This window comes from Leuresthes tenuis, unplaced genomic scaffold (assembly GCF_036924035.1).
Source record: "Leuresthes tenuis unplaced genomic scaffold, fLeuTen1.0.hap1 SCAF_18, whole genome shotgun sequence".
Taxonomy (NCBI): Eukaryota; Metazoa; Chordata; class Actinopteri; order Atheriniformes; family Atherinopsidae; genus Leuresthes; species Leuresthes tenuis.
In genome coordinates, this window is record NW_027325372.1 from 3033350 (window position 1) to 3060877 (window position 27528).

Genomic DNA, 27528 nt, shown 5'->3' on the forward strand with positions numbered 1-27528 from the left:
TTCAAAGTCGTCCACATTCTCAAAAATCCGATAAATATTCTGCCATGTTGCACAAAACTAGCAGTAGCAATCTCCGTGTAAAGATAGACGACCACCACAGAGCACGGAGTGAATGAGCTGTGCTGCAGTCGGCGCCTGTTGATGACGTCAATCCCAGTAGACGCATGTGTGGACAGCCCCCGATAACAACAACAACAGGCAACTGTGAACTCACAGGGTATAGTACTGGCGATTCGTATTAAAGTGTTGGTGAAATTAAGGAGTTTCGTGCCTTATTTAGAGGCTGCATTGGCTTTACTCCGTTCACTCCCGTTATAATACACGCGACTCTCGAATGATGCAAATAACGTCCGAACGACTCCGAGTGACAACAAAATGTTGTCAATGAGTAAATTAACAGCTGTATGTACAGCTGTAATTAAAGTCCAGGTTTTTTTTAAAAAAACGGAATTTTCCCTTAAATTATAGTTTAATTTCTCTAAAAAACGAGCATCTTTGTCTCCTTGTCTGACTCTTTTGGTGATTATGATATTTTTTTTATCGGTTTCATACAGCGTCTTCACATGGTCTTTTGCTTTTTTTTTTAGGTTGATTTGCACATTTTGCCCCAAAACGTGTTAATTTCTGGGAAAAGGGAGAGCTGGAGGTAAAGAATCTGTGTCACACAGGATTGACATAAACATTTACAGATGAACAAAGAAAATCTAACAAAATACGAAACGATACACAACATTTAACCCAAACAAACTGACAAATTCCTCCAGCGGATATCAGAAAGTATGTTGATCTTGGGATGGATTCTGGCACATATCAGATTCAAAAGAAGCAAAAAGGAAGACAGATATTCAAAGGAAGCCACAAAAGTTAGTAAATCGAGCAGAGATTAAATCTATAATTCAACATGAAGAGAAAGGTGGAAAAAACAGTGAGGATGGAAAATGAAGGTCTTTCAAAGAAGAACTGGTACAGATTCTGTTTTAGTCTCACAGGATTGAATAATACGTTAAAACCGGGGAATATGACAGTGAAAAATGACTTTTGTGATCAAGAAGAAGCTTTAAATTCATGTTATTCATGTTTGATTTACAGAAGCCCATTTCAACCAGTGATGGAGAGAAAAAGAATAACTTATAACAGAAACTGTCTCAGAGGGTACAAAGTCAACATTTTCATCTCGTTTCTCATGTTAGAAACACTCGAATTTAGAGGGAGTAAAAGTTTAGAGCTAATAAGTCAGAACTTTGACTCAGTATCAGAAAAATAAGTTTGTGATCATTTTGCAACTAAATCTGAATTTTGAAATCGTCACGTCTGATTTGAAGAGGAAACGTACACAATGCAAATGAAAACGAATGAACAGAAACAGGAGTCAGTTTGTGACTGAACTTTAAGAAACCAGCTGATGGAAATGGGATTTCCGTCCAGAAAAGCCTAAAAAAACTTAAACCATCAACCCCAAAGAGAAGAGAAGCAGTTATGTTCAGCTGGTAAATTAAATGGTTTCATGTCCTAACTTTGATTTATTATTTTTTTTTAAAACTAAAACAGTTGAATTAGGGAAGTAATTTTGGAGCGTCATGACCCCATTTCAGGAAAATCCGATCCACCCTCCGCTCCAGCTGGGGGCGCTAATGCGTCGTTTCTTAAACTCAGAGACGAATAAGACGACTGGCTGCAAATGATGTTGTAAAGGGATGTGTGTAAAGTAGTTTTACGGTTTTAAAGACAACTATAAAGGACTCAACTCCGTTTTTTTGGGAACTCTGACCATCTTGACTTTGATGCAAACATGGCGACCACAGAAACCAACGATGGACACCAGAATCACGCCACCAATGAAGTATCATCTGTCCAAGCTGCTGGCGCGGTAAATTTCTTCACGCTGTCATGGCTGCATGTCCTTTTATTTACATTTACACAGCAAATCCAGCTGACAGATGAGTAAGTCAGTCCGGCTGTTTGTTGTTAGCTGTTGTAAAGGAGAGCAAGCGTTTAAGCTAACAGTCACAGAGAAGAGTGTGCGAGCTAGCGTTAGCCTAGCAGACAGTGAGCTCATTGTCCTTTTGTTTATTTACAGATCACGAAACTAACACGTCATATTCGTGGCCAAACCACATAAAATGGCTCAGACAAGAAAAGCAGATCTATCATCTGCGCACTAACTCCAGACTGCTGTAGTTTGTTCAGCCGCTGCAACGCTGCGCGAGAGCAGCGTTAATGTAGCATGCTAACTTGTGTCGTGTTGTAAGAAAACACGGAAAAGAACACAAACTATTGCCTAATCACAGATGTAATTGCTCGGTTGAGGGATCTTTGCAGATGTTGCGCCATGGCTGTTTATCTTAATCCTGCACATTTGCTGTGATTGTGTTTAAAATAGCCTTGTGGTAAAGTTGTTAACGAGTTCCCAAATCTCGCGAGAGAAATCAGCAGCCTGGTTTTTAACCACAGCCAGTGTGTGAAGACATTAGTTTAATAGAAACCTGTTTGAATGGATTTACATTTATGAGCTGGGTTTCATTCAAGTGTATCCTCATTCTGTAGTTTGTTTTGTTGTATTATTTCCTACCTTGTTTTAGTGTCTGAAGTTTTTCCAGTTTGATAGCGACACAAAATAAATCCCCTGGGGTGTAAACACCAAATCTCTGAAAAGGAACCCCGACTGTGAGGACCAATAGGCATGAATATGCGTTAATAATTACCTTATACTAGAATGTGTTGTTAAAAAAGAAATGTTAAGAAATGTCATTTCTTTAAAAGTCTCAATTCCTAACACATGTTATGGGTGTAAAACTTACGGTGGCAGCCATTTTTTTATTAGCGCAATGCATGCTGGGTTGATGACGTGAATTAGTTGTTTTGTGCCTGGAGCCGAGTCTGAAGCTTTCAGAAACGACAAAAACACAATAATGCCACATTGTGCTGCTTTTGGGTGTAATTTTCAATCGAAGGGGAACAAGGGGACCGATGTAAGCATCCACCGCTTTCCGACTGACAAGAAGAGAAGAAAGGAGTGGGAAATTGCCTGTGGGCGTTTGCAACTTCCAAAGAGGCCACACCTGTGTTCTCGGCACTTCTCTCCAGATACTTTTGATGCCTTTAGCCGGCCTAAGCTGATGAAAGAGCTCACAGGTGCTGCCGGCTATAAACGGAGACTGAAGCCAGATGCCGTGCCTACATTTTTCTTACAAAAACGCCCTCGGGATACGAGTAAACGAGTCTGCTCGAGGAAACGCCAGCGGCGGGAGACGTTAAATTTGTGTCAACAACCTGCTCCTGCAGATGTAGCCTCTGATGGCCAACCATCGGCCACCACCAAGGAGGATGCTGACGACGAGTCACCCGATCAGTCAACGCAACAGTCCGTAAGTCTCGTGTTCTCCAAATAATGAGCGGAAAACTCCACATCTGATGCCAGCTGATGCGCACCTTTGCGTCTTCATTTTGAAGCTCATTTTGACTTCAGCGTGCTCCTCCTCGCTTACGTCTCTCTCAGGTTCAAATTAAAAAAGCTTGCACAGGTGACAGGGTTTTGCACCTGTAAAATTAACGGGACCGAGCCCGGTGCAAAGCCGCGACGTCATGACGCAGACAGGATTGCGACGTAAACAACAATGGCGGCCGACCAGGGAAAATGTCTTTTTTATACAAACTAAGATGTTGTTTTTATACAGCTGGTAAAAAAAAAAACATTAATCATCAGCCGGGGTTCCTTTTAAGACTTCTCCTCATTGTAATTTTCTCTTTCTTTGTAGTTTTTATTTTCCAGAGTTGCTCTGATTTTATTTCTCGACATTTATAGCGAAGACACGCACTGGAAATCCATGTTATGTTGTGGTTTTTGTGTTTAAGAGGTCGGAGCCTGGCTTTTAGTGGATTTTCAGACCTGTAAAGAGATATACATATAGCAACAGTTGAAATGTGTGTTGAAATGGAGACTTAACAGGGTTGTTGTTTATTCAGATAGCGCACCAAGTGCTAAAACAACTTGTCATGTTTCCACAAAGATTTATATGAGCTTGTCACATAAATCTGTATCTGTGTAAAACATGGAAGCAGCTGGAGATCTCATCTCGATCGAACTGGTCTGGATTTCTTGGGTCTGGTTCTTCAAGTCTGCCAAAGATCGATTGTTTGAAATGTCACACTCACAGCTGGGAGTTTAAACTTTCTAAGTAATCTGTCTTTTTATCTTGTGAACGGTTTCATGTCGTCATGCACAGGTAACAGAGGGGGCAGACGGACAGTCCGTGGATGCTGGTTCAGGTCCAGGAGCATCAGGGGATGTTGGAGAGACGGAACCTGTGCATGGCTCTTCGCCCAGACTCTCCGAGCAGCCATGCGAGGATGACAACGTCTCTGCTTCTGAAAACGAGATTGAAAGTAAAGAAACGCAGCAGGAAATAACTAAACCTGAGGTGGCCGACCCTGCTGCGTCTGCATCCTCCTCACAGACTGTTCCCACAGCGGAGACGCTCAGACCGGTTCACGATGACGAGTCCAAGCGGGAAAAAGAGGATCCTGAGGTGAAGATGGAGGACGGGTTTGTGGTGAAAGAGGAAGACGAAGCAGAGAAGGACAAAAGCTCAGAGGTCAGTTCTGCAGGACCGGACATCAGCGAGAACACGGCTTCAGATCTCAAAGAGGTCGTAAAACAGAAACCTGACAGCAGAGGAGGGAACACCAAGGACGACCACGGCGAACCGCAGGAGACGTCATCTGTCAGCTGCCCGCATGGCGTCTCCACGGCGAACGACCTCGACGAGATGATGGACATCGGCACCGTAGATCAGATGGAACAGGAGGCTCAGATGAAAGTAGAGGAGCAGAGTGGTTTGGACCGAGAGGTCAGCAGGTCACCCACGGACTCAAATACAGGTAAAACCCAGCGGGCCTCCGAGGGGAGCTGTGCTTCAGCTCGGTTAACCTGGTTAACGCGGTTTAACCTCCTGGTTAACTCGGTTTAACCTCCTGGTTAACACGGTTTAACCTCCTGGTTAATGCGGTTTAACCTCCTGGTTAACACGGTTTAACCTCCTGGTTAATCTCCTGGTTAACATGGTTTAACCTGGTTAACATGGTTTAACCTCCTGGTTAACACGGTTTGACCTCCTGGTTAACTCGGTTTAACCTCCTGGTTAACTCGGTTAACCTGGTTAACACGGTTTAACCTCCTGGTTAACGCGGTTTAATCTCCTGGTTAACATGGTTTAACCTGGTTAACATGGTTTAACCTCCTGGTTAACATGGTTTAACCTTCTGGTTAACACGGTTTGACCTCCTGGTTAACTCGGTTTAACCTCCTGGTTAACTCGGTTTAACCTGGTTAAGTTAAAGTCTATTTTTTATGTGCTTTTTTGAAATTGTGTGTTCAGAAATGTTGGTGAAAACTGCAGAATTTAAGGAAAACTTTTCAAAGTTTAGAGTCACTCAGATGACGGATCACATGACCTCTCAGGAAATGGCCGGGACTCACTCTCATGAAAGGTCCCAGCAGTAGAAAAGGAAACCCGAAGCCTCGCTGTGTCTCGTCTGGTTTATTTGCTCTGGTTGGTTCCAGCTGTGCGGTACGAAGCCAGATGTGAACGCAGCTCTGGAGGAAAGCTTCATATCAGCTCGTTGTTTCAGATTCAGGAGCTTCGTGATCATTTCTCAACGTGGAGAAGAGTTCAATGACTCAGTTTCTGTCTCCAAAAAGCTTCTTGTTCAGTTGCTTCGACGTTTTTAGCTTTTCCAGCTCATTTCCTCTCTCAGGTTCTCGCTTCTCCTTTCTTTGGTCTGCAGAAAGATGACGAATCTGAAGCTGTTCTCTGAAAACAAACCTCAGTGTGACACGGAGGAGAAAACAGCCGAGCATCCGTTCATGTATGACGTCATAAAATCAAACTTGTGAACATTTCAGGTGCTTGTTCTCTTCCAGCTGTGTTTGCTGCCCTTTTAACAACCAAAACGGATGTTTTTGCCTCTGTGTGTCAGAGCGGCAGGAGGTCATCGATCGTATCCCAGGTGATTATTTTATCCTTACAGGGACAGATGAAGCTCACTGCCTCTGACTCAGGGACAATAAAGACACAGCTGGATGTTTTAGCATTAGTTTACTGGCTGAATCTGTCCCAAAAAGGGTCAAATTCTCTGGGGAATCTGGTCTCTGGCGTCCTTTCCACAAGCTTCCTGACATTTCTAAAGTTTTCTCTCTCGCTCTAAAACGTTTTAATGTGCAGGAATGTGATCGGAAGTCGTTTATCAGGCTTGGTGATCCAGCTGAGGACACGGGCCATTTGTCGTTCATTTAATTTCCTGCTCCATCCCTTCATCAGATTAAAGAGTTTTGACCAACTTTATGGCCGAACTGAACAAAGGATGAGGCCAGGGAGGGGAAACATGAAGCTCCCGTCCCAACAAACCTTCTTTTTCTGCACGAGGAGCAGCTTGTGTTTACAAAGGCTGCCATTAGTTTGCTGGATGATCTGTTTCATGTCTTCTTTCAGATTCTTATGTCATTTCCTTCTGATTGTGGAGTGATAAAGCCTGAAATAAAAGGCGTTCACACTTCTTCCCCGTGCTTTCCCTCAGTCTCGGCGCCAGAGATTAACGCCATTGAGGAGGAAGCTGATGTGAAGCCGACGGCGTCAGATTTGCTGCGGTCCTCCAGCTCGTCTACTTCGTCTGAGGCCACGACGGCGAGTACAGGTGGGTGACCGCGGCGCTCGAGTCGGAGGCTTTCACCAAAAAGCCAAACAGCCGCAGTTGAGATTGTTCAGTTTTACTAGCTTTGAGTTTTATGAGACACTCTGTAACATATTTGTTATATTTGTTACATATTTGCTCTACGGATAACCGGTTTGTGTGTTGCTGCGGCAGGACGAGACAGTTCATCGCCTGCAGGCTTGTTGAACGGGATGAAACTGGTCAAGCTGTCCATTCCAAGATTAGACGCTGTAAGTAAAAGCGAGATGATCTCCTTTGTTTTCCCTTTCTCTTACTTTGTACTTTAGCTGTCCTCAGTCCTGCATTAAAGCAAACTTTTACCCTCAAAGGAAAAGCTGCGCGTTGTTTCCCAACCAATCAAGTCGTCTCCTTCGCCGCCTTTGGCCAAAGTGAAGGATGAGCCGGTGGACGAGGAGTACGAGCAGGCGCTGGTATCCTCCACATCGACGGCGAGCGTCAAAGACGAGCCGAAAAAGGTGAGAGGCACTTTGGCAGCCCTTAAAACGCACAAAGGTTCAGACTCTGCAGCTGATTGGATGAAGCTTCTGCACAGCCTGAACATCGAGTGCAGGACGCCGATTGGTCCCAGCGTCTGTCTTACGACCCGATTCTGTCGGGTTTCTGGTGTCGATTTGATTCAGAAGATGTGAGAATAAGTTAGAAGATCAGTTTCAGGTTTCTTTACAACGGCTCAATGATGTTCTCTGACCTGGAAAATACTGACTGACCGTCAGATATGAGCAGAAGTCCCAGACATGACTGAACAGGAGCTGCAACAACACCATATTATGTGAGAATCATTTATTTATCAGTCCTCTAACTGGGACTTTCCCCCCCGAGATGAAGCCAAAGATAAAAAGAGTGACTTCTTTCTTACTGTCTCCTTTTTTTGTTCGTGTTTAAACTCTCCACAAAGTTTCACGAAGCCACAAGACTATGAAACTTACCTTACACAATAAACCGTTTGACAGATTTTGTGTAATTAACCAAAAAAAACATCACAAATGAGGACAAAATTGTCAGGAACCTCGAGGACTTAGGACACAGATGCAGGGTCTTTGGATTCCAAAAGGGTTTTATTTTATCAACACAGGGCGCTGCAGGGCGATCTCCTGGCAGCGCAAAAGAAAGGACTATAAAAAACCTCTAACTATGGCAGAGGAGGAGCGCAGATATGGAAGTTATAAAACATAAAACTCTCCACGCTGGGAGGAAAAGAAAAAAGCTATGAATAGTTAACAAAACAAAAGACGCACTCTTCCAAAACAGAGGCTCTATGAAAATTTAACTTTAACTCAAAGCTCTCCTTTACCGGAGGCGACTAACAGGTTAGAACAAAAATCTCTCCTTGAAAATGGAGGAATAAACAAGGCTATGAAACTTACCGTAACAATAAATAAATTATGTCTATGGATAAACTACAAATAAGACAGCACTGCAGGAGAAACGCTCGCTGCAGGTTTCTATGGTTTCTGTGGAACATGGAAGACACAAAGGGCTGGAAATGTACTCAAAAGAGACAAAATACTGGCGACGAGACAAGGGAAACACAGACTATTTAAACACATGAGGAACAGGTGGAAACACTTTGGGAATCAGGGAAGACAATCAGACGCTAGATACGGGAGGAAGGGGAAGTTACCTGAAACAAGAGGACAAGATCAGTGACTTTTCAAAATAAAACAGGAAATGACGAGACATGGAACAGAAAATAAATCGTGACAAAAATAACTGCTGAGTTGGTGACTTTTTTGCTCCCTGAGTGATAATACTGTCGGTTTTGTGGATATTCACACGTTTGTGACTCTTACTGGATTCATTTTGTCATCTGTGTCACTCATCCAAGTCGCAGAACGCCTCCTTTTGCTCTGTTTGGGCGACATACTTCTGTTCAGGTGGCAAACGATGTAAATGCATTTGATTTGACTGCTAAAAAACCCACAATCCTGTGCTCTAAACGAAGGCCTTTCCATTCAAAGAGAAGGTGTGGGGAATAATGACCTGAGTCCAGCGTTTTCTCCTTTAAAGGAGGACTTGAGGATTGGGGCGGTGTTCTCGGTGACTCCAGGCGCCGAGGCGCAGGCGCAGCAGAGCCTCAGCGCCCCATCGCTGCACATGTCCTGCTCCCACTGTAAGAAGAGCCTCCTGAAAGGCCAGACGGCTTTCCAGAGGAAAGGCTCGCCGGCGCTGTTCTGCTCCACCGCCTGCCTCACCACGTCGCTCCCCGCAATCAAAGGCAGCACCAAGGTGTGCCACAACTGCCAGAAGTGAGTTCAACACCGAACATTCGAGCTGTAGTCTGTGAAAAAACGGAAATGTGTCAAAGTTTGGTGTCTTTCTTCCCTCAGGTTGATATTTCGGCCGCAGGACGTCATTCTGGCTCCAGATGCGAAAGGAATCATGAAGGAGTTCTGCAGCCAGAACTGCCTGACCTCCTTCAACCTGAGGAAAAGCTCCTCCAGCTACAGGATGCCTGTTGTATCCATGGAAACGCCACAGACGCAGACTCCCTGCAGCATTTGCACAAGATGCAGCGTTGTGAGTCCAACAGAATAATGTAGCAACTAATTATTGTTTTAATTTCACAATGTTCACAGTGAACCTGAGTTATTGATCCAGCCTCATTTCTTTATTTTTTTGTTGTATATTTTCTGCTTTTTCACTAATTTTCAGTCCTTTTTTCTTTGTTCAGCCACTGAACTCTGACCTATGAACCATTCAGGCAGAAAAAAGGCTCCTAACTCAAGGGATGAACCAGTGTTGTGTCGACACAGAACAGACAACTTAGCAAAGAAGCCATTTTAAACTGGATCTTTAGGCACTTTGTCACAAAGACACATCATTTGTTCCCATTTCTTTAGCTGCATCTATGAAAAACAGCAAAGAAAACACAGTTTGACAGACAGAAAATAGGATTTCTGCAGCAACAAGGTGATTCCCAAAGAGCTGTTGGCTGAAAACTTGGCATATCTCAGCATGGTGTGCAGTGTGTCCTTAAAACATTTGAGGAAACTGGACAAGTGGAGGACAAAAGAAGAAGTGTCAGGCCTAAAAAACTATCTACAGCAGATGAACAGGATCTGAAAGTGATGTCCTTAAGAAAGAGGAAAAAATCCAGCTGTGACCTGACAGGACCTGAGAGATGCATCTGGACCTTCAGCTGATCCATCTACTGTTGGCCCAAGCCTCATCAGAAATGGTCTCCATGGAAGGGTGGCTGTCAAGAAGCCGTTCTTAAGGAAGGGAAACAGGGAGAAAAGGCTGAGCTGTGCCAAATGACACAAGAAGTGGACTGAAAATCAGTGGCAACAGGTCTTATGGAGGGATGAATCCTCCCCAGAGCCCGGACCTCAACATTATTGAAGCAGTGTGGGATCATCTGACAGAGAACGGAACAAAAGGCAGCCCACATCCAAAGAAGAGCTTTGGGATGTCCTTCAAGAAGCCTGGAGAACTATTCCTGAAGACTCCTTAAAGAAATGACAGAAAGCTTGTCTCAGAGGGTTCAGGCTGTGTTGGAGAATAAAGGAGCTCAGACCAGATGTTCACTTTAAAGCTTGTTACATTTATGATTCTGTGAATCTGTTTTCATGGAAATATATAAAGCAAAGAAGGCTGATCAGGAACAAGTCAACATTGACATTTTGAACAGTTGTGACTCGGTTTCGGTTCGGTCAGTGATGTTGGTCTCATCCTCGTAGGTTCTGCAGAATTCATGGTTAATTGTATTTTGTTCTTTGGTAAACTTTTAGTTTTTTCAGTTTCTTCGACCCTTTCATCAGTTTTATCCTATTTGACGTCCAGTCTTTTATGTTTCAGATCCTTTTTGTGTTTTTAATGCGTCTGTTTTCTCTTTTTTTTCGTCATCTCCCTGCAGAGCAAACACGAAGTGATCCTGAACGGCGCCGTGCACAAGATGTGCAGCGACGGCTGCTTCAACCGTTTCCGCTCCGTAAACAACCTGCTGATGGCCGGCTGCGCCAACTGCGGCTCGTACTGCCACACCAAGCCGCTGATGCTGAAGATGGAGGGCGCCAGCAAAACGTTGTGTGACACCAACTGTCTGGAAAAATACAAAGATGTATGAGCTTATTTATCTTTATTGTGGCTGCTTTCAGGTCCTTTTCCTGACACAAAGAGTTTAGAGCTTTAGAATATTTTGTGGAACAATTCAAGCTGATTTAAGTTAAAAATCAGAGCTTTACGCTGGCTTTGTCACTGGTTTTATGATGAGTCTTTCTTCATTCCTGCTCTCGTTTCTGGACAGAGAACCAAGATAACTCAGCCGTGCACGATGTGCCGCACCGTCCGGTTGGTGGCGCACATGGTGGACAACAAAAACGTGGACGACACGGTGAACCTCTTCTGCAGCAGCAGCTGTGTGATGGCCTTCAAGGTCCAGTCTGTCAGCTCCTCAGGTACAGGTCAGAAGATTCCACTTTACCCCGAACGTTGAAGTCTTTTTAGTTCTTTATCTGACGGAACATGATGCCCTCCACAGGCGCGCGGTTGAACTGTGACAGCTGCGGGAAAACCACCGTCCCGTCCTACCACCTGGCCATGTCGGACACCTCCATCAGGAACTTCTGCTCCATGCCGTGTGTCATGTCCTTTCAGGTGATTCCCAAAGACTTGGGAGATATTTTACTCACAGCTCAAACTTTAAAATGGCTTTTGGGGTCAGTCTCTTGGGCGGTTTTGGGATCTGTTTTAACCTTAAAGCGTTATAAAGACCACTGTGTTTAAAGGACAGATTCAGTGTTGTGTTTGATCTGCTTAATTCAGAGAGAGAAAGATTTTTAAAAAGGTAAAAAGCAGCGGTGAAAGAACATGAGCTCAGTGTTTCTGATATTTTAATATCAGCAGTTAGAAAAAGCTGCTCAATGTGCCTCATAGAGCTTCATTCACAACGTTTTCACCAAATCTGTCTTCTGAAAACCAGTCGGACACACCCACATAATGCAGTAAACGCTCTATATTAATCCAGCTGAATTCACGTTTCTTTTGTCAGAAACTGGGACTGAAAATCAGCCCATAAAGACGACACTTCGGCTCATTTAAAGAGACTGCTTTAAATGCTTTAAAACTGTTGGGTAGAATAACGTCTGCTAACCAATCTGGTGATAGTTAGACACCGATTTAAAGGGAAAACGTGCACCAAAGAGACGTTTAAAGAGATAAATATGGTGGATCTGGGAAACCAAACCACCTCTGGAGCTGCTTTATTATTTATTTTCACTTTAAAGGATTATTTTGTTGTCGTTCCTCAATTCTTTTCTTTAACAAGAGGGGAAAAATTGAAATATCACTATTAACTCTGCACATTTTTGTGGTTCCTAACCAGGAATTATCTCCTCCACAGGAAAAGTTCAAGAAGAACCAGACACAGCTGAATGTTTTTACCAAGTTGCCAATAGCATCCTCTCAGAGCCAGGCCGTCTCTCCCCACCAACCAGCACCACAAGACATGAAGGAATCACCGAAACTGAACTGCTTCCAGTGTTCCCAAAACATCGTTTCCAAACCTGAGCTTATTCAGATCAAAGTAAGTCAGTTTTTACCTGAGAGAAACTCTCTGAAAGTGCTGATTAGCTTGGATTTACGCAGGAGAAACGAGTCTTAAACCTGAAGAGAAGCTGAATGCTCAAGGTCTGCTGTGCTTGGTTTTTTGGTCAGTTAGAGGGTTTTTATGTGTACTGGCTGAAATTGATTTGACCCTCGCCGTACACCGTACTATAATCAAAGGTAAAAGATGCGGTTTTGTTTGAGAATCTGAGTGAATTTGTTGAAACCAGTTATTTGGACGCCACCTCAGACAAAATGTCCCTAAAACAAGTTGACAAACTACATTCTTTTCATAAAAGAACTGTCTCAATATTGATGTTTAGCTTTGTTTTTTCAATTAAAGTTGACCCTGAACCGGTTTCTTGTAGTTTTCGCTAAACGCAGCTGCACAGAAACACCAGAGGGGGCGCTACAAGTGGCGTAATTTAGTAGAAGAAGTAGTTGTCCCAATAGGAAACTAATCTCAAGGGAAAAAACAGCTGCTGTGGTGGACAAATGCAGCAGAAAAGAGAAATCTTCAGGAATTACTTGTATCTTGGGGATATTATATCTTTATTTTTTTTTCTGAATCATTAAGTTTTTCGGATTCATGACTTTTACAAGCGAATCAAAACCAGAGAAGGAAACCTGACGTCTGTGTCGGTGAATCAAATCAAACTGTCTGTTTTATGGTGTTTCTCAGTCTTTATGGTCATCGATAGTGTAAATATGTTGAATATGAATGTTTCAGAACAAGATAAACTCTGTTTCCAAAGGAGTTTGTGCTGTTTTAGTTGAGCTTTTGGTTTGAGGGACTAGTTTGATGAAACAAGTGTTTTTATGTGTTTATATTTTGTTTTGACTTCTCACAGACTTGTGTTTTTCAATCCAGCTTAATATCATCTCCTCATTTTAACTGTATTCAACAAATCAAAGACACAAAGGATGTAATTTGGAAAATCTCAGCTGGCGAAACAGAATTTAATCATTTAATGATGAGAAACCAGGGATGTGGGAGTAGTTTGGCGTTTCCGGATCATTTCTACTTCGTCTGTCTGCAGGACAAGACGATTTTTCTGTGTTCGACCGACTGTGCGAACGAGTACAAGAAAGCGCACTCTGTGACGAGCCTGTGTGAGTACTGCAAGATCGAAAAGATCACCAGGGAGGCCAAGAGAATCAACAACAAAGACTGCTACTTCTGCAGCGACGGTAAGGAGGCGAGGGAAACCAAGTCAGAACCCAGTCCTTTGGACTTTGTGTGTAAACCGGTTTCTGTTTCCAGGCTGCAAACTGCTGTTCAGACACGAGTTGAGTAAAAACTGGGGGAAGCACTGCCACTCCTGCGTTTACTGCCACTGCGTGTCGAAGAAGCTGCTGACGGCTCAGTACGGAGGGTCCATCGAGGAGTTCTGCTCCGAGGAGTGCCGGTCCAAATACACCATGCTCTTCTGCCATGTAAGCGAGCCGCGGCGTGATGCTCGTGACGGTTTCCGCCTTTTGACCTCGACACTGACTCGGTTTTCCTCTCAGGTGGCGAAGTGCGACTGCTGCGGGCGTAAAGGGAAGCTGAAGCAGAGCCTTCCGATGCTCGGAGAGGTCAAACACTTCTGTGGCCTCACCTGCCTGCTGAAGTTCTGCAGCGATAAGGTGGCGACGCAGGGAAAGGTGCCGAAAGGTTTGAATCGTTCCGGTTTTTCACTTCATGGCTGACTTTCTTTGGATTGTCTGCATTTTAACAGCCGTTGGCCTTTAGGTGCACGTTTCTTACAAGCTGAGATTCTGGTGATTCGATTAATCGACCCGACTGGATAGTGTAGTGGTATAATTGCCACCTTTCGTGTGGGAGCTCTGGGTTCAAATCCCCTGCATGAAAGGTACTGTTTCCAGTAGTAGTCCGTAGGCAAGACCCCCTTACCCTATCTGCCTCTCTGTAAGTCGCTTTGGATAAAAGCGTCTGATAAATGCATAAACATAACAAACAACATAATCCAAAACGTTTCATGATTAAGTCTCCTGGTAATCCACCAATCGATATTTTCCAGATGAGGCGTTCCCCATGGTTCTGTTCTGGGCCCAATGCTGTTTGCCTTACATCATATATTAAGTACATTAAAAGGTGTATCCTGCCACTGTTACGCAGATGATATTTATTTTAAGACTCATGACATTTCTGTTGGATTTGTGCTTCTGAAAGTCCATAAAAGACTGGATGATGGACGACTTTCTTCAGCTAAACACTCAGTGTGGCTACATGGCTCTGCAAAGAATCAGATTAATGGCTGAATTACAATAAGACTGAGTTATTAAGCTCATGTAGACACCTTAGTTTGACTAAAAATTGGACCGGATCGGGTTCTTTTGCAGTCGGATTAAGACCCTGAGATAACTCGACGTGCTTGAAGACGGTGAAGCACGTGGTGAATTGGACTTTGTGTTCTGCACATGTTCGAGATTTCTTCCCGGGGTCGTGACCCGGAAGTCGAAGGAGACGATATTACTGTTGTTGTCGCCCTCGGACAGAAACAAAGGCGATGGAGAAAGCTCATCACAGATGGAGAGGGACGCAGCTTCATCTCGCTCTGCGTTCGCCATCTTTCTGAATGCCTGAGTTTGTTGTTGTTGGTGGTGAAGACGTCAACAGGAAGTGGCTCTATTAGCGATAGCTGAAATGGGGACAGCGCCACCTATCGTACCGGGGTATGACATGCTTTGTGCCAGTGATTCCATTCATTCACCGCCATATATCCAAGGATAATTACCCTCAGATAAGGAGCAGAACCCAACTGTAGCTGTAATCCAGTTAATCTCAGCATGTAGACCCACTGAGTGATAAAACTGCAGGAGAGTCTGGATTCTTTTATCAAACCTACTTTATGTAATCTTGGTGGTTTTATGTTTGATTTATGACTCATGTTCTGACTGTTTTTACATGATTATTATGGTCTGAATGCTGCTGGGAGCTGTTCTGGGGCTTGTCTGCCTGGATATTGTCGGGGTAACAAACAAAACTCCATGTGGATGAACAAAGTTACTTTGAGTTGAGTTTGAGTCTGTTTTATTCTCCTTAAACTGAAAAGAGTAAAACTGGTTTTTGGAGAGTAGATCATGTGTTGTACTCGGGATTCAGTGGATTCTGGAGAAATTTACTGCCTGCCGTTTGCTTTGAGGTTCAGCGGAGGGCGCTCTAATATCAGCTTCACTTCCTGTAAAGATGAGCCGATATCGGCAGCAATTTCAAGCTGGAAAAGCCGATAAAGTTTTCTTCTGAGAGGTCTGATGGTGTTTCTGTGTTTCGGTTCCAGCTGTTTCAGTGGAGGCTACACCTGTCATCGCCAACGTCATGTCGCTGGCAGGCAAGCCGGGTGGAAAACCCAACGCCTCTGACAGACCAGCGCAGCAAAGTACAAAACGTCACATAAGAAAAGAAAACCTTCCCTCTCCGGTTTGTTTTTTCCTAAAGGTTTAATACTTTGTGTCTCCGCAGGTGCGACTTCGAACTTCCAATCAAAGAACTCTGCACATGTAAGTTGCTGTTTTTAACTTTCAGCGTTTGTGGCTGCAGCAAACTACGGGCTATGTTCGTACTTTATCAACTTCTAATACCAGAAATTAGCTCCATGTTGTTTAAAATGACTGAATTATACAAGAAATGAATGAAACAGGACAGGAAGTTTGTTCCAAAACTACACTACATGCATACAGGTACTGAACAGTCCCGGTTGGTCCTGATTTTGGGGTCAAGATGACAGTTATTTTAAGAGGTCAGATCTGCAACAGAAGCAGAGTAAAATGGTTGATCTCTGTGGTCGTCACCTGTTCGTTTTGTGTTTCTAACATACACTTTATTGCCAAAAGTATTCACTCTTCTGCCTTCAAACGAATATGAACTTAAGTGACGTCCCTTTCTTAATCCAGAGGGTTTAATATGACGTCGGCCCACCCTCTGCAGCTATAACAGCTTCAACTCTTCTGGGAAAGCTTTCCACAAGGTTTAGGTCTGTGTTTATGGGAGTTTTTGACCATTCTTCCAGAAGTCTGGCTCTCAGTCTCTGCTCTAATTCATCCCAAAGGTGTTCTTTCGGGTTGAGTTCAGGACTCTGTGCAGGCCAGTCAGGTTCTTCCACACCAAACTGGCTCATCCATGTCTTTATGGACCTTGCTTTGTGCTCTGGTGCTTATGTTGGAACAGGAAGGGTCCATCCCCAAACTGTTTCCACAGAGTTGGGAGCAGGAAATGGTCCAAAATCTCTTGGTTTCCTGAAGCATTCAGAGTTCCTTTCACTGGATCTAAGGGGCTAAGCCCAGCTCCTGAAGAACAACCCCACACCATAATCCCCCCTCCACCAAACTTTACACTTGGCACAATGCAGTCAGACAAGTACCGTTCCCCTGGCAACGGCCAAACCCAGACTCCTCCATCAGAAGTGTGATTGGTCCCTCCAGAGAACGCGTCTCCACTGCTCTGGAGTCCAGTGGCGGCAGCTTTACACCACTGCATCCGAGGCTTTGCATTGCACTCTGTGATGAACGGCTTGGATGCAGTTGCCATGGAAACCCCTTCCACGAAGCTCTCTAGCATCCGCTGACCCCGCTCTGTCATTTTGTTGCACAGGTGGCATCTTATCACGGTACCACGCTGGAATTCACTGAGTTCGACCCATTCTTTCACAAATGTTTGTAAAAGCAGTCTGCATGCCTGTGTGCTTGAATTTATTCACATGTGAACCATGGAAGGAACACCTGAATTAGATTATTTGGACGGGTGAGTGAAAGCTCTCGGCGACACGGTGTATATTCAGGCTTCTCCAGGTTAACTTTTACCTTTATTATAACCTTTTAAACTCTTGTTATTTATCTCATTAACAGTCATACGCAGCTTTTTGTAAAATGTTTGTTTTTCGTTGTTTTAAATGTGCTCTGATTGTGTTTCATGATGCTTGTGTTGTGTCTGTTTTTCAGATCAGCATTCAGACAGAGACGAAGCCTCATCCTCCATCCGGCCAAAAAGTCCTGAAGAACAAGGCTCTGATGTGTCGACCGCTGGTGCAGAACAAAGGCGTCTCCTGCAAAACGCAGACGGTTGATGTTGAGGTGCAGACGGGTAAAAGCTCAGTTCCTCTGTAGCACAAGTCGTTGTTTTTCACTTTTGTTAATAACTGCACTTCGGCTCATTTCCAACCTCGATGAATACATTATTTGTACATTAATAGCATCTTTCCTGCTAGCAGGTGTCTCTTTTTAGCTTTCGATCAGAAATGGTGTAAAATGTACAGTTTTCTACTCTTAGTTTCAGTGAAGTTTGGACATTTTGTGAAACACAAATAAAAACAGAAATTTGCAAATCCTTTTCACCCCTTTATTCATTTAGATGCACAACAAAGACTATGTTTAATGTTTTTTTTTTGTGTGTCTATAGATGATGTTTTCCCAAAAGTTATGGTCCTGCCGGTTCCTGTGCCGGTTTTCCTTCCTGTGCCCATGAACATGTACAGCCAGTATACCCCCAAACCCGTGTGCCTGCCGCTGCCTGTACGTATTACCCTGAAACCACCATGAGGATGATGACTAATAACTCTCTGACCTGATTTTCCTGCTTTTTACTGTCCTGCTTCATCTGATTGAGATGTAAATGACCACTTTACACCTGTAAAACCTGTCTGATTAAAGTAAAATCAGATCATTATGTGAATATGAGGAACTTTTGGACTCTAATGCAGATCAGAAGGAGTCTGACTAATAGAGAAACAAGCCTGGTTCTTCCTCATATGATTCAGAAAGCAGCATAAAAAGATTCTTAAAGGGGAACTCTGGTATTTTTAAACCTTATTTCTGGCATGAAATACGTTCATCTGCTCACAGAGAACAGTTTGGTGAAAGTCGGCGTCCTTCGGAAGATATTTAGATAACTGGAGATCCATATAACGGAGTGAACGGGGCTTAGAGGATGCAGCCTCTAAATAAGGCTGCGGTAAGAACGTCCATCTTACTCAAAGTCGTCGTTCACGTTGTCAAAATCTGATAAATATCCTGCCATGTTGCACAAAACTATCAGAAGCAAACTCTGTGTGAAGTTAGCCGACTGTCACAGAGCACGGAGTGAATAAACTGTGCTGCAGGGGGGCGTGTGGATGAAGTGGTCCCAGTAGAGTGCCTGTGTAGAAATCCCTCCGTTAGCTCTCCTATAGCTGCAAGTAGCCACATAACAGCAGCTATGAGCTAACAGAGCTATAGCACACGTTCATTCATTCATTCTTCTTAAAGTATTGGTGAAATAAAGACAGATAATGCCTTATTTAGAGGCTGCATCCTCTAAGCCCCGTTCACTCCGTTATATGGATCTCCAGTTATCTAAATATCTAATATAATAATCTAATATATGCCACCAAAAGCTGGCAATACAATTACAGATGAAATGTAGACACAAATAGCAACAAATCACAGCTGTCCTGAGTGGCAGAAAACACAAACGGCCTCAGTGGTGCGTGGATCTGGATCCAGAGGAGTCAGATTGGTAACAGCAGAATAAGCCATGAGTTTTAGCATTAACCTGTCACCTGTAGTGTTTTAAGCCCGGATACAGAGAGGAGTAAAGGACCAAGCATCGTCCCTGAGCTGACATTTAAGATAAAATACATGTCTGAGCAGCTAAAAGTTCCCACCTTTTCTCTCCCAGCTGCCGGTGCCGATGTTTCTGCCCGTGACGATGGACAGCGCCGAACGCATCGTGGAAACCATCCAGGAGATCAAGCAGAAGATCCCGTCGGATCCGTTCGAGGCGGAGCTCATCCTCATGGCTGAGATGGTGGCAGAACAGGACGAGAAGAACAACAAGCAGGACACACGGAAAGAAAAGCCCCCGAGCAAAGAGGCGGAGAGACAAGAGTTGCCTGCTGCAGATGGTAAGAAGGAACATTTTAAACATCGAATCGAACAGCCAGCCAAAAACTGGAGAAATATCTCTCCTGCTCGTTCTTTCATGTCATAAAATTCACCACAAAGACGCTGTTTTTCAAGGCCTCGGATGCAGGAATGTTTGCATCCTTCTGCAGAAGAAGTCGCCTCAACCTCGGTCCTCCAAAGCTCGTCTTAAGCTTAGTGAAACGTGGCCACAGACGGGAAATAAGGGCTGCAACTAACGACTGTTTTGATCGTCGACGAGTCATCGATTATTGAAACAATTAATCGACTAATTGGTTAATTACTCATTAAAACAATCTAAAACTGAAAAAGGATTCATTCAAGCCTTGATTTTTAACATTAACTGAAAATGGCTGTAATGCACCAAAAGTCAAATCAATACCAAAAAGTGTAAAATAATACAGCCTGGCTGTAACTTTGGACTGTGAAGCTGAATGATACAATTTTAATGTTAAAATCCAAGACAACTCTGTTTATTTATAGCTAGCAGGCTACGCTAACAAGCTAAATATCTCACCATGGTGAGTCTCCCAGAGCTCCAACCTGCTTCATGTTCAAATGTTCGTGCTCCCGTGAGGTCGGCTTTATGAAACTTGCAGCTAATCTATTTTTTCTGGGTGTTGAAGGTGAAATGCTCCCAGATCCTGGACACTTTTGGACAAGAAGACGATAATTCAGCCGCAGTCATTTCACTGTTTCTACAGGTCATTTCCTGCTATTATTTACCGTAACGCGCAGGCATCTCTAATCAGAGATAGGTAGGAGGTGCGATGACTCACTCTGTACCAAAAACGATGTTCAGCTCGACAGCGTGAAACAGTGTGATGACGTAACCGACAATTAAATACCTCGGCCACTAATTATTGTTATTGATTTGTGTCGACAGCATCGACTAATCGTTGCACCCTTAATGGGAAGAGACCCTGAACCGCAGTTTGTTTTTAGAAAGCACCAAAACTTCAGCACCGGGTGCGTTTTAAAAACAAAAAGAGGTGAAAAACCTGAGACCAGGATAATTTCTGCTGGCATTCGTACAGCCAATCAAACCCCAAAAAAACACAGTTATTCAAATACGAGGAAATTGGATAACTGAACCTGTCGGTTGCAGATACAGGCGCTGCTACTCTGTTTAATTCCTTTTATATCACATTACACTCTCAGACTGTATGTAAGATGAGCCAAAGATCTTTAATGGGTTGGGAGTAAATCACTTTCTGTTCATTTAGCTGGAAAATTATCATGTTTGTTGCAATTTGTGATGATTTGAACAAAAGCAGATGGTCCTTTTAAAAATATGTAAAATAGATTCCATCAACTGAGCTTTGGTGAGCTCCACATCTCGGGTGTGTTAGGATAGGAACAGCAGCACAAAAATGGAGGATTTTTAACATAATCCACAGGTTTTCAGCCCACGTTGCAGAATGATGTTTCTTATCCAAGTGTTTCTCTCCTGTTTGTTGTTCAGACCACATCAGTAACTACAGCGACGACCTGGACACAGACGACTTGGCCAGTTTCCTCAACAACTGGGAGGACGCCTCCTCTGACGCGGGTCTCAGGTTGCCGAGCCGGCCTTACGCCTCTGAGAAGCTCAACCAGATTATAGACGTTCCCAGCGAGCCTTTCTCTGAAGCCCCGCCCCCAGCCCCGCCTCCAGGACCTCCTCCCATGGACATCGAGGCTGACTTCACTGTCGGTGAGAAGCAGAGATGACGTGAAGCCGATAAATGGTCAAAATCAGCGGCCAGTTGATCTTTATCTCCTTTTATCCTCATTTAAACTTTTAGCTGAAGGATGCAGTGACTTATTAACCGCTTTGTTTCTTCTCACTATCATCAGGTGGCGGACATGTTTTATTTGAATTAGACTCCCAAATGAAAGAGTTTTTGTGTGAATTAAATAAAAGGTCGTATCTGAGACGGCCATCGCGCAGCTAAGTGTGAATAAAAGTATTTAACCAGAAGAATTTTGGTTCAGATCTTTGCTGAAGATTCAGAGGGTGTCGGATCTGAGTCTGAGGCACAGGTGGAGGAGCTCATAATGACGGGGAAAAGGTGGATGGGACATGGGAGGGCGTCTGAATGTGGCTGCAGATGAAGAGTGTTTGTCCCTCTTCCTAACTCATGATTTCTGGACCCTTTACATTAAGCTGCAGCCTTTTGAAATCTTGGTTTTCTTCAATAAAAACCCCGTTTTAAAGGGTTAAGTGACTCCGCCCCCTCTGAAATGCTTCTCTGGGTTCCACCTCTGATGTTTTGTGTTGTGTCAATGCCAGAAACTCTGGAGTCGATGTCCAAGCTGAGAGAGCAGAGCAGCAAACCTCCGAGTCCTCAGCCTGCAGTGCGACGACGACAAGCTCACAGGAAAGCCCGCGATAAGAGGGTAACTGTTCAGCTCCGAGCCGTGAAGAGCCGGCGTGTTGATGTGTCCCGATCATGTCATGAAACGCCGTCCTCTCTCTCCGTCTCAGGGTCGGAAGTCGCAGCGGTTGTCCAAGGCTGCTGAAACGGCTTCTCAAAGAGCCTCTTCCAAGAAGACGGCGCCCCCGGAGATCCTCAAACTGAAGAGTCAGTATGGCGTGGACGCATGGAAGCGGTGGATCCAGTGGAGGCAAACTCAGCCCAACCTGGAGCAGCCGCGCTTCGGCTGTAAGTCCGACCGCATGATGGCAGTTTTTACTCTGACTCCTCATTTAACTTTCAACCCGCTGATTGTGTTTTTGCGTCCTGATGGCAGCTCGTCCTCTGGAGCTGAAGGAGGACATCCTTCGCTGCACCACGGCGGAGCTCAGCTACGGCCTGTGCTGTTTCATCACTGAGGTGAAACGACCAAACGGGGAGCCTTACTCCCCCGACAGCCTCTTCTACCTCTGCCTCGGCATCCAACAGGTAAGACACGCCTCTCATTGTTTTACTGAAACGCAAACCAGTCACTTCTGCTCCCTCTGAAGCACATTTTGATCTCTTTTAAGGACATTTCCAATCACTGCCGTGCAGGTGACGCTCGGTTTTATATCTCTTTAGGCCCCGAGGTGTTTCTAAGCTGCAGACCTTTCACAGGTGCTTAGACAACGTAATGAAGAGAAAACAGAAGTTTGTTTGTGCACCGACGTATTTGAAATTAAGAAGGAATGTAGCCTAATCTTGTGAGATTATTTCACACCCAGGTCAATGTGGCCCTCTGTTTGGCTTCAGTTTGTCACGATGAGCTTTGAAAGCGGTATTTATTTTATTTGGAGAAGGTTCTGGACAGTATATGTCAGAACAGTTTGCTTTGGATCGTTGAAAGAATAAATAAAATATGTATTTAAATAAAGTAAATGAAGATGTTGAGAAGAGAATTAGAAAATATCCCTTTTAAGGAGCATTAAAAACCTATATTAAGTGTGATTAATTTGCGATTAATCGCGAGTTAACTGTGGACGATCATGTGATTAATTGCGATTAAATATTTGAATCTGTTAACAGCCCAAATATATATGCATATCATTGGTAATATGGACACGGCACGTATTTTCCTGATGTAAATAAACCAGTTTTAACTCACTAATATCACTGAATCATTGGGGATGAAGGATTAAAGGAAGATGGGTGACACGAGCCAGGTTTTTATGCCATTTCTTTATCCACTGAGCCACTTTATTGACTCTTTCCTGAGGCATTGATGGGATGGTTGTAAACGGTGTAAAAGAGCTACAGTGAAAACACCAACTTCAGCCCCACATCCACAGATCTCCTGAGTTTATTTCTAGTTTCTATCACTGGATGAAGTCTAAATTAGTTTGCGTTGTTGTGTCCAGCTGAAAGTAGAGCATCAGATGGCATAAAGTGGTTGTTTTCATGCTAATTCTGAGGCTAATTCTGTTTTCATGCTAATTCATGCTAATTCTGAGGCTAATTCTGTTTTCATGCTAATTCTGAGGCTAATTCTGTTTTCATGCTAATTCATGCTAATTCTGAGGCTAATTCTGTTTTCATGCTAATTCAGGCTAATTCTGAGGCTAATTGTGTTTTCATGCTAATTCATGCTAATTCTGAGGCTAATTCTGTTTTCATGCTCATTCTGAGGCTGTAATCCTGTTTCTCTGTAGTATCTGTTTGAAAACCGTCGTGTGGAGAATATCTTCATGGATCGCTTCTACAGCAAGTTCTCCACGGAGTTCACCAACATGCTGAGAGGATTCAAACCCGCAGTCACAGCCAGTGGTGAGTCGCTCGTTCGGTTTCAGCTTCTGTTTCACACAAACTGACTTCTTCATTCGGCTTTATGACTGCTCCCCCGTCCTCTGCAGGTTACATCCATTCTCGTGTGGAGGAGGAGTTTCTGTGGGACTGCAAACAGCTGGGGGCGTACTCGCCCATCGTCCTCCTCAACACTCTCCTCTTCTTCTGCTGCAAGTATTTTGGCTTCACCATGGTGGAGCAGCACCGCCAGCTGTCGTTTGCACACGTCATGCGCTGCACCAAAACCAACCCGAACAACACCAAGACCACCTTCCTGCGCTTCTACCCGCCCATATCCATAAATGAGGCAGAATCAGGTACCTCAGAGTCTAAATGTAACGCCTGTCGTATGGTAACAACAGTGATTTTACAAGTTACTGCCCCCAGTGTACAGCGTAGCTGTAAGTTAGCAGCAGCTGCTAGCAAACAATGCTTTCTCATCAACCGTAATGGACCAAGCCGGAGATGTACACAGCGTAACTCGTAGTAATGCATGTGTACCGTTAATTACTGTATATTAACCTCATTAAACAATTGTACCTGGAGACCTCCATCTTTATCAGAAACATGCCGCTAATGTAACGTTAACACACCGAGAGTGAGGAGAGGACCGGTGTTGTGTTGGAAACACACCTTAAACACAGCTGCAGGTTGTCTGAGTTACAGAACAGAACCGTTCAACTAGAAAGCTTCAGCTAACAAAGTAATGTGGGAACAATAATGTTCATCTTTCAGAAAGGAACAGCAGTAACTCCTCAGAAGTTGGTGTACGTCATCTTCATTAGCTAAGCTGTTAGCGTTAGCTGCTGCTAAAGGAAGAAATAAATCAGTAAATAAACCATGAGGAGTTATTTCTCAGATGCTTCCATTTCCCTGCTCTGAAGTTCAGGCTCTGAGAGTTGGAACTGATCCTCTTTGTGGCTCAGTTCCTTCAGTCCAGCGTTGAACTGGACCAAGTTGTTAAAACAGTGGGATGAAAAGTGTTTGCTGCACATTCACAGTCTTTAGCTAACTCTGCTGGAACATTAGCCTCAGATATAGTTTATCCACTGGGCTCTTATATCCTCTGAGGCTGCTGCTGGATGGAAGATGCATGCTCCTCAGTGCAGCTGACAGCAGAACATTTCCACCAGAAGCTGGCTTCATCCGTCCAGCAGGGTGGATGTGGGTGGGCGGGGCTTAGCAGAGGAGGCGGAGCCAACTTAAGGAGTGACATATTTTAGAAATGAAAATGAGAACGGCTCGTTAAATCAGGAACTTTCAGACAAAGAGGAGCTGAAATAAACACCAGGGTTGTTTTTAGGGAGTTTTACACCTGCTGGTGACCTCAGATGCCCTGATATTTTCTCCCAGGAACAAGAAGAAGGGTTTTTCCAGAAAATGTCGCCTTAAAAGAAACTCAAATTGCCAACTAATTCACAAGAAGACGATGCATTGCACCTGTTGTTGGTCCAATAATTCTTGTTTTGATGTGTTTCACCCAAATGTTGAATGATTTAAATATTTTCACCCTGATTGAAAACCTAATTCCCCACAATTCATGTTAAAACATATGTTATGATGTCATAATGTGACCAACATGAGGCAGATATTGTGAGTGTTGCTACAACAAGGCACTGCGTGTTACTGGATCTGTGTTATTGGGTGCGTTTACAGCTACATTCAGGTGATTATTTGACTCTGCTTCAGTGTTTTGAATTTAATGTTTGTGTCCTTTTCAGATCCAGATGCCGTTCCAGCAAAGAGGCGCAGAGAGGAGGAGGGTAAAGAAGACATTCTGGAGATGATGGAGAACACAGAAAACCCTCTCCGATGTCCCGTCAGACTTTATGAGTTTTACCTCTCCAAGTGGTGAGTGAAATATATATATATTCAAGACTTTAATGAAATAAAGAGGGGGGGTTCATTGCTTTATTGCCATGGACCTTCTTCTTTCTTTCCTCCTACCAACTTAAAGGGAAACTCCGGTATTTTTAAACCTTATTTCTGGCATGAAATACGTTCATCTGCTCACCGAGAACAGTTTGGTGAAAGTCGGCGTCCTTCAGAAGATATTTAGATAACTGGAGATCCATATAACGGAGTGAACTGTCTTTATTTCACCAATACTTTAAGAAGAATGAATGAATGAGCGTGTGCTATAGCTCTGTTAGCTCATAGCTCTGTTAGCTCATAGCTGCTCATTCACTCCAGTAAGAACGTCCATCTTACTCAAAGTCGTCGTTCACGTTGTCTAAATCTGATAAATATCCTGCCATGTTGCACAAAACTATCAGCAGCAAACTCTGTGTGAAGTTAGCCGACTGTCACAGAGCAGGGAGTGAATAAACTGTGCTGCAGGGGGGCGTGTGGATGAAGTGGTCCCAGTAGAGTGCCTGTGTAGAAATCCCTCCGTTAGCTCTCCTATAGCTGCAAGTAGCCACATAACAGCAGCTATGAGCTAACAGAGCTATAGCACACGTTCATTCATTCATTCTTCTTAAAGTATTGGTGAAATAAAGACAGATAATGCCTTATTTAGAGGCTGCATCCTCTAAGCCCCGTTCACTCAGTTATATGGATCTCCAGTTATCTAAATATCTTCCGAAGGAAGCCGACTTTCACCAAACTGTTCTCTGTGAGTAGATGAACGTATTTCATGCCAGAAATAAGGTTTAAAAACACCGGAGTTCCCCTTTAACTGAACAAGACCCTGCCCGTGCACATTAGTCTGGTTTGTTGGTCACTTTGCTTTTTATCGTCTTCCGTTCAGCTCAGAGTCGGTGAAGCAGCGCACCAACATGTTCTACCTTCACCCGGAGCGCTGCTGCGTCCCCAACAGCCCACTGTGGTTCTCCTCCACCCCTCTGGATGACTCCACCATGGAGGCCATGCTCACCCGCATCCTCACCGTCAGAGAGCTGCATATCAGAACCAAGAAAGACGGCGGGGCGGAGCAACAGGCGTCCCACGACCCGCCTTTTATACCTGACATGGACGAAGACGAGGACTCAGAGTGACTCCGAAGTGACCTTTTTTTTGGTGTGTAAATGTTTGTAAATAAGCTGAAACGATCATTAAAAGTCTGGCGCGACAGTGTGCTGAACTGCAGAGAAGAGTTACACAGCTCCCAAGATGGCCGAGCTCATCCCCGACTCTGAACTGCTGCCCACAAGGACTCTGATCCTCCATGTGTGCAGAAGACAAAAAGAAAGAAAGAAAGAAAGAAATCTTCCTCCTTGGAGGGATTGAATCCACACTGAAGAGCTGGTGAATTACTGAGATCCTGGTTTCTGTTGGCCTCAGACGACAAACTGAAAACCTCTGATGGGAGCCGTTAACTTTCACGTTGAGTGGCAGATCTTTAAAACTCAGTACTTTTGCACAGTTGTTGTACTTTGAGGATTATTTCAGCATAGTCTTGGTGGGTTTAGAGAATCCCAGAGCTGGTTTTAAACACTGATGATCATGAATCTATTTTTCAGAGGTCCCTTGAGCAGATCATGGTAAACTTGTGATTTTTGTCCACCACATCACTCCTCTGAGGTCCCATCATGTTGTTCACGACAGAGCAACAGTTGCTTGATTTTTGCTTCCAACATGAAAAATGATAACTTCTAAATCTCCTCGATCATCTCTGATATAAATGGACAAATTCTCATCACCAGTGTCCGGGTCATGGCACAGAAAATACTTGCAAATGAAATCACTGTTAAACACAAATTTTCCTATGTATGAGTCTGCCTTGGGAATGCTGTTTCATCCAAAGACCTTTCAGACATTCACTTTTTGCAAATCGGACTGTGGTGTGACGTAAGAGGAGATGACTGCTGTCCCTTCATGTATATCTGAAACCTCCTGTCCTCAGAGTATGGCTGCCAAGGCTGTCTGTTTTCTTTTATATGTTCTTTTTGAATAAACGCCTCAAAAACCTTGTTGACCAGTGAGACTGGACCTTTTGTTATTGAGTGTGTGTGTCACAGCGTTTAAGAATATAAGCTGGCTAATTTTTTAGCAGGAATATCCGGATATTTTGTTCTAACGTCGTCTGTCCCCGGAAGGTCCTCATAAACCACATTCACCTCTGCTGCTCCTCGCGGCCGAATCGAACGCAGCCCCTGATTTGAAATCCGGAAGTCAGCTAGTGACGTCG

The 27528-nt window shown here is 43.9% G+C and overlaps 2 protein-coding genes across 2 annotated transcripts in view; one reads left to right on the forward strand and one right to left on the reverse strand.

Annotated features, from left to right (window-relative positions):
• LOC140275544 (tripartite motif-containing protein 16-like) overlaps positions 1-27528 on the reverse strand; it is a 292422-nt gene that overhangs the window by 101350 nt on the left and 163544 nt on the right. The gene's annotated exons all lie outside the window — the stretch shown is intronic.
• On the forward strand, positions 1643-27324 carry LOC140275534 (zinc finger MYM-type protein 4-like). Its single transcript, XM_072371039.1, has 27 exons — positions 1643-1867; positions 4224-4878; positions 6574-6690; positions 6862-6938; positions 7038-7184; positions 8737-8975; positions 9057-9246; positions 10586-10789; positions 10976-11126; positions 11210-11325; positions 12071-12253; positions 13314-13464; positions 13538-13710; positions 13786-13930; positions 15558-15656; positions 15740-15777; positions 17215-17356; positions 17672-17784; positions 18929-19154; positions 20639-20869; positions 21449-21555; positions 21644-21821; positions 21910-22061; positions 23264-23378; positions 23465-23713; positions 25118-25247; positions 26149-27324. Exons 1-27 carry the CDS (start codon positions 1790-1792, stop codon positions 26393-26395), a joined length of 4653 nt encoding a protein of 1550 aa, XP_072227140.1. The 5' UTR covers positions 1643-1789; the 3' UTR covers positions 26396-27324.